The sequence below is a fragment of the Oncorhynchus tshawytscha genome, linkage group LG20, assembly GCF_018296145.1.
Source record: "Oncorhynchus tshawytscha isolate Ot180627B linkage group LG20, Otsh_v2.0, whole genome shotgun sequence".
Classification (NCBI taxonomy): domain Eukaryota; kingdom Metazoa; phylum Chordata; class Actinopteri; order Salmoniformes; family Salmonidae; genus Oncorhynchus; species Oncorhynchus tshawytscha.
In genome coordinates, this window is record NC_056448.1 from 38,641,112 (window position 1) to 38,655,172 (window position 14,061).

A 14,061-nucleotide genomic window follows, 5' to 3' on the forward strand; every position below is an offset into this window, starting at 1 on the left:
CATGGATGATAGAGGGTGTGAAACATGAGAAACGACAAGGAATGAGTGCAACAAAAGAGATGGAATGATAGAGAACCAATAACAAAGATTGTGATAAAATTATAGAACTGACAGCACAGTAGCAAAAGGAGGACAGTCACACTGTGTAAATCAGATAGATATTTATATATTTCTATAGTTATAACAATGACTGTAAATAGGAAAGACTGGGGGAGACTTTTCTTTAAACAACTGTGACTATAGGACAGTAGTGTTTTTTTAGGAGCATATGTGTGATTCCTAAATATAGCAGCATTAAAACAGTCAGTCCAACAGATTGACAGTCGGTGAGGAGAGATCAGACAGTTGAAGATATGAGGTTTTATACGCTGCTTATGGTTTTGCAGACTTACAGTATAGAAGGCCTTCTCTCACACACACACACGCACACACACACCCTCATTGACCTCTCAAACTCACCCCCCTTTGTATCCCTCCTGTTCCTCTCACCCACCTGTCCAAAGTGCACAGTGATAGGACGCCGTTCGTCCCAGGTGCGGGCGCTGCCGTCCTTTCCGTCTGTGGAGGTGGGCGACCCGGCAGTGGTGCCCTCCTCCCCGGTGCCCGTTCCTGTGCCACCAGTGCCCACTGTCGAGGAGTAGCCATTCTCTGCCAGCTCCTGGAGAGGGGCACAAGAATACGGAGGAGGTTGGCGTGGCTGGAGGGGGTAGTGGTGGTGATGGTCCCCATGCAGGGAGAGGGGGAGTGGAAGGTCGAGGGAAGAGGCCCTACAGGGCTATAGTGGAGGGGGGGGCATAGGTGAGGGGTACGAGGGTAGGGGACGGCCAAAGCAGGATAAAAGGAGGGCCAAATAGGGGTTAGAGGGGCAGATAGAGGATTTAAGGAACAGAATAGGGCCATATTTGGAGAAAGGGTGTGAGAGAGGGAGGGAGAGGACCAAGATGAAGGAGCAGAATTGTAAAGATGTAAAGTTGGAGGGTCAAGTTGAGAGGTCAACATAGGATCAAATTGAGAGTGTCAAGATGAGAGGTCAAGTTGAGAGGTCAACAGAAGGTCAAGTTGAGAGGGTCAAGTTAAGGGGATCAGGTTGGAGAGGTGAGAGGTCAACAGAGAGTCAGGTTGGAGAGATAAACACACAGCGGAAAGAAGAGTGACAGCCAGGTGTGGGAGAGGAAAAAACATCAGTGAGTGAATTCTGTCGTCCATTGAGTGGCAGCGCATTTGTGTGTGTCTGTGTGTGTGTCAGTTGTGTTCTGTGAAGTTGTTCTTCAGGCGGTGATTTGGACCAAAGATAGACATTGATAAAGATGAACAAAACCCAAACGCTGAACACAGAGAACTAGGCACCTTTTGCTTTAGTCGGCTCTTGACTTCCTTTATCCCCATCCTGGCATGATCTTTAGCCTTTGGAGGGAAAACACACAAAGGGTTATTTAGCAGATTTAGTTTCTGTTGATGTCTGTAAGTCAGGAGTCATCTTGCGTTCTACCTTTAAAGGGGCTATCAGCAGTTGCTACATCCATTTCTGGACTCTGTCAGAGTGACCATCAAGATCTTGGTCACCTCCCTGAACAAGGCCCTTCTCCCTGATTGCTCAATTTGGCTAGGATGCCAGAACTAGGAAGAGTCTTGGCGGTTACAAACTTCTTCCATTAAAGAATGATGGAGGCCACTGTGTTCTTGGGGACATTCAAAGCTGCAGAAATGTTTTGGTACCCTTCCCCAGATCTGTGCCTCGACAAAATCGGACAATTCCGTTGACCTCATGGCTTGGTTTTTGCTATGACATGTACTGTCAACTGTGGGACCTTATATAGACAGGTGTACCTTTCCAAATCATGTCCAATCAATTGAATTTACCACAGGTGGACTCCAATCAAGTTGTTGAAACATCTCAAGGATGAGTAATAGAAACAGGAAGCACCTGAGCTCAATTTCGAGTCTTACGTAAATAAGGTATCTGTTTTTTATGTTTAATACATTTGCAAAACAATTTAAAAACCTGCTTTGCTTTGTCATTATAGGCTATTGTGTGTTGATTGATGAGGACAAGAAATAATGTAATCAATTTTAGAATAAGGCTGTAACGCAAGTAAACGTGGAAAAGGGGAAGGTGTCTGAATACTTTCTGAATGCGCTGTACATACACTCACTGGACAGTTTATTAGGTACACCCTTCCTACAGACAGTGAGTCACATGGCCGTGGCTTGCTTTATAAAGCAGGCAGACAGGCAGAGACATTCAGTTACTGTTCGTTTGAACGTTAGAACGGGCAAAACGAGTGACCTAAGTGACTTTGAGCGTGATATGATCGTCGCTGCCAGGCGCGCCGGATCCAGTATCTCAGAAATGGCCGCCCTGCTAGGCTTTTCACGCACGACAGTGTCTATGGTTTACCTACAGTGGTGCGAAAAACAAAAAACATCCAGTCAGCAGCAGTCCTGTGGGCGAAAACAGCTCGTTGATGAGAGATATTGAAGGGAAATGGCAAGAATTGTGCAAGCTAACAGGCGGGCCACAAACAAATAAATAACAGTGGTGTCCTTGTCACGGATGTGCTTTTGCGGCAGACGACCACACCGGGTTCCACTCTGATCAGCTAAAAACAAGAAGAAGCAGCTCCAGTGGGCACGCATTCACCAACAGTAGACAATTGAGGAGTGGAAAAACATTGCCTGATCCGACGAATACTATTGCGTCATGCTGATGTCAAAGTCAGGATTTGGCATAAGCAGCATGACGCCATAGACGCCTCCTGCCTGGTGTCAATGGTACAGGCGGGTGGAGGTGGTGTACCGGTGTGGGGAATGTTTTCCTGGCACACGTTAGGTCCCTTGATACCAATTGAGCAACGAACGTTTCCGTCACCTTGGAGAATGCACGCCCCGAAGAATTCAGGCTGTTCTGGAGGCAAAGGGGGGAACGACCCAGTACTAGATGAGTGTACCTAATAAACCAGCTGGTGAGTGTATATAACCATTGACTATTGAAGAAAATAACTTATAGATGCCTCATGAGCTTAGTTCAACGCTTGTACTCCATCAGATCCCAAAATATAAGCTTGTTTTACGCGATTGTTTGTAAACAATGTAATTGTAAACAAACCCTATATAGCTTCAAAACATGGTTAAAACTATAATTTGAATATCATGGATGGTCAGTCCTTGCATCCAGAGCTGTCTATTAATTTGAGAGTGGTTACATTTCTCCAGCCACATCCCTAAGCTCATTACCAAAACCAATTTGTTATTGTTTGAACTGCAGATGGCCCTTTTAAAGTGGAAGCAATATGGCGTTAACAGAGTTAACAGTGAAATATTTTGGGAGTGTCATGGTGTAATTGTCATGATAGAGGGAAACTTACAAACTTATAGACTGTTTTCATGGCCGGATTAGCCTTGGTCCTCACTGTGTTAAAGATAGCACCGCCCCCTTTCTGTTGGATACAAAGCCATTGTTAGCGGCACAGCTAACAATTACATGGCAACAGTCATAGAAATGTTGCCATTGTTTTCTACCATAAAAAAAATTCCCTAAACTTTCTCTCTCAGCATGTGAGAAATCAACAGTTTATTTACTCATGTGACTGTGTTAAATATGGGTACTTTTATGGGTTGAAATGTAGGACCTACCTTTACTGTGAATAGCCACTGGTGGTAGTTTTTGTCGCTGCCTTTGGAGTTAACACAGAGGAGAGGTCACAAGGGTGAAAGGTCAACGTCTTAACACAGTGGACCATTCTATATTCTATAGAGCAGTGGTTCCCAAACTGTGGGTTGGGACTGCTTTTTCACTGCTCAACCCTTAAGGTGGGTTACGACTCAACAGACACCTTAATTGGTGGGTCGCAAAGCAAAACATTTGGGAACCCTTGCTATACAGATTAGTAATGGGACATGAGTTAGGACCACTGACTTCTCCACTGCCCTAACCCATGTCCCATTACTAACGTCTATAGTAGTGGAGGAGTCAATGTCTCTAACCCATGTCATATTACTAACGTCTATAGCAGTGGAGGAGTCAATGTCTCTAACCCATGTCCCATTACTAACGTCTATAGCAGTGGAGGAGTCAATGTCCCTAACCCATGTCCCATTACTAATGTCTATAGCAGTGGAGGAGTCAATGTCCCTAACCCATGTCCCATTACTAATGTCTATAGCAGTGGAGGAGTCAATGTCTCTAACCCATGTCCCATTACTAACGTCTATAGCAGTGGAGGAGTCAATGTCCCTAACCCATGTCCCATTACTAATGTCTATAGCAGTGGACGTCTCAATGTCCCTAACCCATGTCCCATTACTAATGTCTATAGCAGTGGATGTCCCTAACCCATGAGTCAGCATGTCAATGTCTCTAACCCATGTCCCATTACTAACGTCTATAGCAGTGGAGGAGTCAATGTCTCTAACCCATGTCCCATTACTAACGTCTATAGCAGTGGAGGAGTCAATGTCCCTAACCCATGTCCCATTACTAATGTCTATAGCAGTGGATGTCTCAATGTCCCTAACCCATGTCCCATTACTAACGTCTATAGCAGTGGAGGAGTCAATGTCCCTAACCCATGTCCCATTACTAATGTCTATAGCAGTGGATGTCTCAATGTCCCTAACCCAAGAATAGCAGTATTCTTGAATTGTTTTAATTACATTTTAAACAGAGAACATCAATGAGCATTGTTATTGGACAGGGAGTTGTCTACTTCAGTTTCAAAACGTTGACTTCTGTTTCGTGCCTACTGGTTTATGGTGACCTTGGAGGCACATAAAATGTCTGCCGGTCCCCAACCAAAGATCAAGTCAAGTGCTTTGAGACAGAGTAAAAAAAAAAAAAAAACGAGTCATTTTTTTAATATGATTGTATTCACACCTGCATACTCTCCCATGTTGATCTCATCCTCGAAAACATCACTGAAGCCCTCACCAGCGTTCAGCAGGTCCAAGCGGCCATCGATGAACTACAGAGATGGAGAAAGGTTTATTCCGATGAGAAATGGGGTGTGTGCGCATATTATTGTGTGTGTGCCTATTATTGTGAGTGCGCGTGTGTGTACCTGTTTGAAGAGCTGCAGCTGGATGGCGTTCTGCAGGAACTGTCTCATGGCACTGGAGCGGTGGGTCACAAAGACCTCCTCACTGAACGTTATTGGCTCTCCCTGAAGGTACACAAAAACATGGACCAATCAGCAGGAAGTATATCCAGTGACATCTTGGATCTGGTTTGGCATTCAATGTGTTTTTACAATGGCCGTTACTAGTGCGTGTTTGACATATCAACATTGAGTTTCTCTTCCAATCCACGACTATGAAGTGATCTTTGTTTTTATATACGTTTTTATATATTTTTTTACAAGTTTAAAGAACAACATGTAATCAAATAGGCTGAATAGAAAACAAAACTACAGTAAATTAAATAAAGATAGCCTCCCGAGTGGCGCAGCGCTCTAATCCAGGCTGTATCACATCTAGCCATGATTGGGAGTCCCATAGGGTGGCGCACAATTGACCCAGCGTCGTCCGGGTTTGGCCGTCATTGTAAATAAGAATTTGTTCTTAATTGACTTGGCTAGTTAAATAAAGGTTAAATAAAATGTAATAGTATTTAATAGTTAAATAGTTTCCTTTTTTTTGAGGTAGAGTATGAAAACCTATTTTTGACCACTAGATGGCACTGCTGCGTAAGAAACGAGACAGCAGGAGTGGAACTAGACATACTATATTAGTATAACGTTCCCTGTGTCCAACATTGTGTTTGTTTGTGTGTGTGTGTGTGTGTTTGTGTGTGTCTTAGGTGTGTATTACAGTTTGTTTGCACGGATTACATTTTCCCTCCAACTTTCCTCAACGAAAGCTGCTCTCCTCTGGAATGTGTACGTAAGAGAAGGAGGAGAGGTAGAGAAGAGGGGAAATTGAGGGCAGGGAGAATAAGATAACATACAGAGAGAATGGTGGAGGAAAGAGCGAAATAGGAGAACGACACCAAGGGAGATGCCACTCAATCCACCAACGGCAGGTACTGAACATTACCACTAGCCCATCTTTACAACCACTTTCCAACATCCAGTTAAGACTTCTTAATTTGGTGAAATACAATGTGAAAATATTACATGTAGCTCCTTTAAACACGTTTCTAAAATGATTTGTTTGGATCCTGGATGCTGATTGGTTGATAGCAAGGAGTTATTCATCACAATCCCTGTGTAACGCCTGTTAACAGTTCCATTTAAATTGTCAATGTCCAGCCAGGCCATCCATAAACTTCATCTCCCCTGGAAAAAAAGGGTCAAGACATTATCTCCCCATGCATGTAGCCTAGCTTAGAATTAGGTTTGCAACATTGGGGATTTGTCCCCGTTGTGCCATATGAACATGTTGAGAGAGACCGACCGCTTCTCTAAGCCAGGCGAATTCATTTATCAGGACCATTATAATGGATACACACAAATCATTGGCAATAAAAACAAAGGTAAAACAAACAAAAATGGACATAGTTTTCTGTCATTTCGTCTGCTTGAAGTGATTGTGTGTTAGCCTTAGTTGGCTAGCTAGCAGAGAAGTAGCTAGCCTGCACAGCTACATGCCAATGACTTGCTTAGCATACCAACCATTTCCTATCGAATGAATAGAATGAGCAACCAGCCTGTCTGACTAGCAACTTCAGAATCTCAGAACTAACAACTGGCTTTTCCCTGGACTATATCTTCTGGTGGAAGGATGAAATAAAACCTATTTACTCATTAAAATAAAACATTTAATGAAAAAAATGTTGTTAAATCTTTTTTTTTTTCTTTTTTAAAAATATGTTGACAACAGTTTTATAAAAGCACCAGGCACTCAAACCGAATAATTATTGTATACAACTCCCTCCTACGGGCTGTTTCCCTTCGCTCTGGGTTGGGCCTAAGAATAACCCTTACTTAGTCGGGTGTTTTTCACACTTTAATCCCTGGGTTCTCATGCCTTATTGCTTAAGTAAAACCGTGCTGTATACAAACAGTGAGGGATCCCCTGCTGATTTTGTACGTTTGCCCACTGACAAAGAAATGATCAGTCTATCATTTTAATGGTAGGTTTTTTTGAACAGTGAGAACAGTGAGAGACAGAATAACAACAACAAATAAGTATTTGACCCCCTCTCAATCAGAAAGATTTCTGGCTCCCAGGTGTCTTCTATACAGGTAACGAGCTGAGATTAGGAGCACACTCTTAAAGGGAGTGCTCCTAATCTCAGTTTGTTACCTGTATAAAAGATACCTGTCCACAGAAGAAATCAATCAATCAGATTCCAAACTCTCCACCATGGCCAAGACCAAAGAGCTCTCCAAGGATGTCAGGGACAAGATTGTAGACCTACACAAGGCTGGAATGGGCTACAAGACCATCGCCAAGCAGCTTGGTGAAAAGGTGACAACAGTTGGTGCGATTATTCGCAAATGGAAGAAACACAAAAGAACTGTCAATCTCCCTCGGCCTGGGGCTCCATGCAAGATCTCACCTCGTGGAGTTGCAATGATCATGAGAACGGTGATGAATCAGCCCAGAACTACACGGGAGGATCTTGTCAATGATCTCAAGGCAGCTGGGACCATAGTCACCAAGAAAACAATTGGTAACACACTACGCTGTGAAGGACTGAAATCCTGCAGCGCCCGCGAGGTCCCCCTGCTCAAGAAAGCACATATACATGCCCGTCTGAAGTTTTCCAATGAACATCTGAATTATTCAGAGGACCACTGGGTGAAAGTGTTGTGGTCAGATGAGACCAAAATGGAGCTCTTTGGCATCAACTCAACTCGCCGTGTTTGGAGGAGGAGGAATGCTGCCTATGACCCCAAGAATACCATCCCCACAGTCAAAGATGGAGGTGGAAACATTATGCTTTGGGGGTGTTTTTCTGCTAAGGGGACATGACAACTTCACTGCATCAAAGGGACGATGGACCGGTCCATGTACCGTCAAATCTTGGATGAGAACCTCCTATCAGCCAGGGCATTGAAAATGGGTCGTGGATGGGTATTCCAGCATGACAATGACCCAAAACACACAGCCAAGGCAACAAAGGAGTGGCTCAAGAAGAAACACATTAAGGTCCTGGAGTGTCCTAGCCAGTCTCCAGACCTTAATCCCATAGAAAATCTGTGGAAGGAGCTGAAGGTTCGAGTTGCCAAACGTCAGCCTCGAAACCTTAATGACTTGGAGAAGATCTGCAAAAGGAGTGGGACAAAATCCCTCCTGAGGTGTGTGCAAACCTGGTGGCCAACTACAAGAAACGTCTGACCTCTGTGATTGCCAACAAGGGTTTTGCCACCAAGTACTAAGTCATGTTTTGCAGAGGGGTCAAATGCTTATTTCCCTCATTGAAATGCAAATCAATTTCTAACATTTTTGACATGCGTTTTTTTCTGGATTTTTTTGTTGTTATTCTGTCTCTCACTGTTTAAATGAACCCACCATTAAAATTATAGACTGATCATTTCTTTGTCAGTGGGCAAACGTACAAAATCAGCAGGGGATCAAATACTTTTTTCCCTCACTGTACGTTGCAAGGAGTACAGTATACTGTAATGTTAATAAGCCACCTCTACCCCTCTTTCTCCTTCTACCATTGTCTTTCTCCTTCTACCATTGTCTTCCTCTCTCTCTCCTTTACCTATGTCTCTCTCTCTCCATCAGCAGTCCGAGGCTCATCCTGTTAATTAGCTGTCAGTGTGGGGGGCTGATAGCAGATTAGCACTGTCTGATCGCATCACACACACACACACACACACACACACACACACACACACACACACACACACACACACACACACACACACACACACACACACACACACACACACACACACACACACACACACACACACACACACACACACACAGCACTGCTCTCATACCTACCAGCTCTCACAGTCTCATGTCAGAATTAGACCATTAGACCAGTTCATCCATGTTTCTCAAATGTAAAATTTCAAAGCTGTTCCAAATGCCAAATTTAAGATTAAGTTTAGACATTACCTCAGCATCTAAGGTACGGGTTAGTTTAGACATTACCTCAGCATCTAAGGTACGGGTTAGTTTAGACATTAACTCAGCATGGTAAGGGTTAGTTTAGACATTAACTCAGCATGGTAAGGGTTAGTTTAGACATTAACTCAGCATGGTAAGGTAAGGGTTAGTTTAGTCATTAACTCAGCATGGTAAGGGTAGTTTAGACATTAACTCAGCATGGTAAGGTAGGGTTAGTTTAGTCATTAACTCAGCATGGTAAGGGTTAGTTTAGACATTAACTCAGCATGGTAAGGATTATGGATTTGAACTGGCAATCTTTGGAATCAGAGGCAGATGCTTACGCTTATCCACCATCCCCGTCCACAATGCCCTAGCAAAACCGAAAACTACTTGAAGGTAACAGTGCTCACTGTTGCCCCTAGTGGCCAGTTTCCACATCATCTCCAGAACATCCTCAGATATGGATGGACGTAGAATACGGATTTCTTTCATGGGTGACCTACCTGCTCACACACACAGACATTCAGTCATCCTCAACTAAGTCTCATGTCAAGGAGGCTGAACTGTAAACTAGAGCCAGAGGAGAGCATGACTTGTCTCCTGTGAGGGGAGCGTTTACCAGGGCCTGAGAGGAGCATATTCCCCAAACATGCTTAGATGACACCTGCCACTGTTACTGAGCATTAGGTGACACACAGATAAACACACACACACACACACGTTTCAGCCCAGGGAAAAGCTAAAATCTGGATCCTTAACCTGCCCTTATTATTCAAATGGGGGGGTAACCTGCGCACAACCATTTTGTCCATATTAACTGTGTTTGTGTTTGTGTGTGTTTGTGTGAGTGCGTGAATGTGTGTGTGTGAGAGACCACCTGGCCAGCAGGACATTAGCACGTTAGAAGGGTTGCCTGCCATCCTCTAATGGTTCTGTGGAGATCATATCATTACTGTAGAGATGAGAGGTCTGGACCCCCAGACAGACTGGAGGAGGAGAAGGACACACGCCAGTGATAACGCCCCTCATTAGCACTGTCAAATTTCAGACTTGATTTTCCCAAACGAAAAATGTACACTATATATACAAAAGTATGTGGACACCCCTTCAAATGAGTGGATTTGGATATTTCAGCCACACCCGTTGCTGACAGGTATATAAAATCAAGCACACAGTCATGCAATCTCCATAGACAAACATTGGCAGTAGAATGGCCTTATTGAAGAGCTCAGTGACTTTCATGGGTTTCCATGGCTGAGCAGCCGCACATAAGCCAAGATCACCATGTGCAATGCCAAGTGCCGGCTGGAGTGGTGTAAAGCTCGCCGCCATTGGACTCTGGAGCAGTGGAAACGTGTTCTCTAGAGTGATGAATCACGCTTCACCATCTGGCAGTCCGACTGACGAATCTGGGTATGGCGGACGACCAGGAGAACGCTACCTGCCCCAATGTATGCACCAACTGTAAAGTTTGGTGGAGGATGGATAATGGTCTGGGGTTGTTTTTCATGGTTCGGGCTAGGCCCCTTAGTTCCAGTGAAGGGAAACACTACAGCATACAATGACATTCTGGACAGTTCTGTGCTTTCAACTTGTGGCAGCAGTTTGTGACAAAAGTTTCCTGTTTCAGCATGACAATGCCCCCTTGCACAAAGGAAGGTCCATACAGAAATGATTTGTCGAGATCTTTATGGAAGAACTTGACTGGCCAGCACAGAAACCTGACCTCAACCCCATCAAACACCTTTGGGATGAATTGGAACACCGACTGCGAGCCAGACCTAATCACCCTACATCAGTGCCCGACTTGACTAACGCTCTAGAGGCTGAATGGAAGGAAGTTCCCGCAGCAATGTTCCAACATCTAGTGGAAAGCCTTCACAGAAGAGTGGAGGCTGTTATAGCAGCAAAGGGGGGACCAACTCCATATTAATGCCCAGGAATTTGGAATGAGATGTTCGACGAGCCAGTGTCCACATACTTTACGTCAGGTAGTGTATCAACCCCTACTACAATGTCCATTAATTATAGTCAACATGTGTTATTTTCCTGCTGTAGCAAACTGGCTCAAATTAAGATCCTACATCTGTACAAAATGTATGCGTATGTTACTGTGTGGCTGTAAGATCACTGACTGAATCTGAGTGTACATACGAACGTACGTGTGTGTGTGTGTTTGTCGCTGTTAGAGGCCACTTAAACATGTATTAATAGTGATTTGTCAACCAGCGGTATGAAACGTCAGTTTGGAACATGTTGTAAAGCTCACAAATACACTGACTATACAAAACATTAGGAACACCTGCTCTTTCCATGACAGACTGACCAGATGAATCCAGGTGAAAGCTATGATCCCTTATCGATGTCACTTGTTAAATCCACTTCAATCAGTGTAGATGAAGGGGAGGAGACAGGTTACAGAATAATTTTTAAGCCTTGAGACAATTGAGACATGGATTGTGTATGTGCAAGACAAAAGATTTAAGTGCGTTTGAACATGGTATGGTAGTAGGTGCCAGGTGCACTGGTTTGAGTGTGTCAAGAACTGCAACACGGCTGGGTTTTTCACGCTCAACAGTTTCCTGTGTATCAAGAATGGTCCACCACCCAAAGGACATCCAGCCAACATGACACAACTGTGGGAAGCATTGGAGTCAACATGGGCCAGCATCCCTGTGGAATGCTTCGACACCTTGTAGAGTCCATGCCCTGATGAATTAACGCTGTTCTATGGGCAAAGGGGGGGGCAACTCATTATTAGGAAGGTGTTCATAATGTTTTGCACACTCAGAGTAAACTCACAGGGAAAGCAATAAGTGGGTCAACACACACCACACAACAACTCATACAAGACACAACTGCTTAGTGAGAACGTGTTTGTTTCTCTGAGCCGCTCTGCTTGTCTAGTGTGTGTGTGTGTGTGAGTGTGTGTGTGTGAGTGAGTGAGTTTGCCTCTGTATGGTTGAGTGTCTGTCGGGTGTTTTTGTACAGTATCTTGTCCTGTCTTGATGATGTGTATCCAAGCATAGCTAAGAGGTCCATTGCCAAATAAGAGAGCACGCACGCACACACGCACACGCACACGCACACACACACACACACACACACACACACACACACACACACACACACACGTCCTTTCCTATCCCCACTGTCCATACTGCTGCTGCACATCACATCCCCTCTGGATCAAACTAATTGGTTCTGCAGTTCAGACTTAATGACAACTAGCGCCGAGCATGAGACAGAGAGAGAGAGAGAGAGAGACAGAGAGAGAGAGAGAGAGAGAGGGGTGGGGAGGTAGAGATAGATAAAGAGAGGGAGAGAGAGAAGAGGTGCAGGGAGAGAGAGAGAGAGAGTGTGTGCAATCACAGCAGCAGGATTTGTGACCTGTTGCCACATGAAAAGGACAACCAGTGAAGAACAAACTCCACTATTTATGTTTATTTATTTTCCCCTTTTGTACTTTTGTACTATTTGCACATCGTTACAACACTCTAAGTAAGCAAGAAAGATTGGGTCGAGAATAAAAAAATATATTTAAAAAAAGCTTCAGCAATATCAGGGCTATATCCCTTTCAGACCAGCTTCAGGATAACGATGAGAGCAGGATATCCGTGACAGTGGGTGAAGGTGGGTGGCCCGGGTCATTTATTGGATTCATTTTGGGTCCTGACTAGAAATACACCATCTACATGGTGGGTCACAAGAAATGTCGGACACCGAATGGGCCAAAGCACACACAATAAAAACTCCCCAAGGCAGAAGAGGCCTTGGTTCAGCCAGAGTACAGGTTAGGGGTTTAGGGGTTAGAGTTGGGTGTTTAGGGTTAGCCACAGCGTAGTGACAGCTTGGAGGTGGAAGGAAGGCGCTGGCTCCCCCATACGTAGTGCAGGGGCACCAGCTGGGCCATTGTTAGGACGTGTGTCCCCTTTCTGTCTCCCCTGGTGGGTGGACCGGTACCCCACGTAGGGGGGCTATTCTGTCCTCCAGACCCCCCTCTAAACACTGGGGGGATACGGGGATCTGCATCACTAATGCTATTATTCAAACAGTGGGCAGACACACACACACACAGACACACACCCTGCCGTCCTAGCGCACGGAAGTCCTTGATTGACACCTCTATTTGTTTTATTCATATTGCCCCCGTCTAAAATATGTAAATGTCCGGGAGAGATGATTTTAAAATAGACGCATTGGGTTGGGCGACGCGAGGATCAGACTTTTTTGACGACATATGGCGGAATAGTAGAATAATTAGTGGTCCGGCACAATCATGCCTAGTGTTGATGCAGGTACAGAGTAGACCGAGCGCTGGCTGGCTGTTCCCATTCAAACACACTGTCATCATATACCATTACCATGGTGATATAGAGGAGCTGCCAGGAAAGAAAGACAGCTCGCTCCGTGTCTGTGTGTGTCACTCTCTCTCATTCTCTCGCTCACTACTAACTGTAAACCTCCCCTCCCTCCTTCCCCTCTTCCCTCTTTCGTTCTCCCTCAGTCTGTCTCACCGGTTGGATCTGCAGCGCGTTCCTGTAGCAGCCGAAGAGAGCGGCCTGTGTCTTGAGGAAAGCTCGGGCCACGCCATCTCCCGTCGTGGTGGAAACCTTCTTCAGGCGATTCTTTAAGGATGACACCTGAGGGAAAACAACAACAACAAACAGTTACCTTATTATTGTTTATGGAGTCTACATAAGGACTGCATCATTGATAGTCATAGGTGCATTCATAGGTCATTTTTTCATCCACCCATACCCCAAAATATTTTACCCCACTCTCTGCCTTCGTCCATCTCTTTCACCTTACCAGTGTCTTTATTTATCGCTCTCTCCATCCACCCATCCATTCCTCCATTCCTTTCTGCTTTCCTCCAAACATCTCATCCCTCGTCTCTCCCTTCGTTCCTCTTCTTCCCCCAGAAATGGACTGAAAGACTCTCTCCCCCCAGGCCTCCTATCCCTCAGGAAGTGTCTGATCCAGGCCCTCCTTTAATCAGCCCTTCCCCAGGCTACAGCCGCCCTCTCTCCCTTCTCCCTTGCTTGC

The 14,061-nt window shown here is 44.8% G+C and overlaps 1 protein-coding gene across 5 annotated transcripts in view; it reads right to left on the reverse strand.

Annotated features, from left to right (window-relative positions):
* Window positions 1–14,061, reverse strand: part of dennd1a (DENN/MADD domain containing 1A) — a 158,624-nt gene that overhangs the window by 16,079 nt on the left and 128,484 nt on the right. For all 5 annotated transcript variants that reach the window (XM_042302629.1, XM_042302630.1, XM_042302628.1 and 2 more), the window contains 7 exons: window positions 13,530–13,655; window positions 5,058–5,159; window positions 4,874–4,961; window positions 3,634–3,674; window positions 3,366–3,437; window positions 1,348–1,404; window positions 494–658 (listed from right to left, as the gene is read on the reverse strand). In XM_042302629.1, the coding sequence (XP_042158563.1) occupies window positions 494–658; window positions 1,348–1,404; window positions 3,366–3,437; window positions 3,634–3,674; window positions 4,874–4,961; window positions 5,058–5,159; window positions 13,530–13,655 (651 nt within the window). The remainder of the gene's footprint in view (window positions 1–493; window positions 659–1,347; window positions 1,405–3,365; window positions 3,438–3,633; window positions 3,675–4,873; window positions 4,962–5,057; window positions 5,160–13,529; window positions 13,656–14,061) is intronic.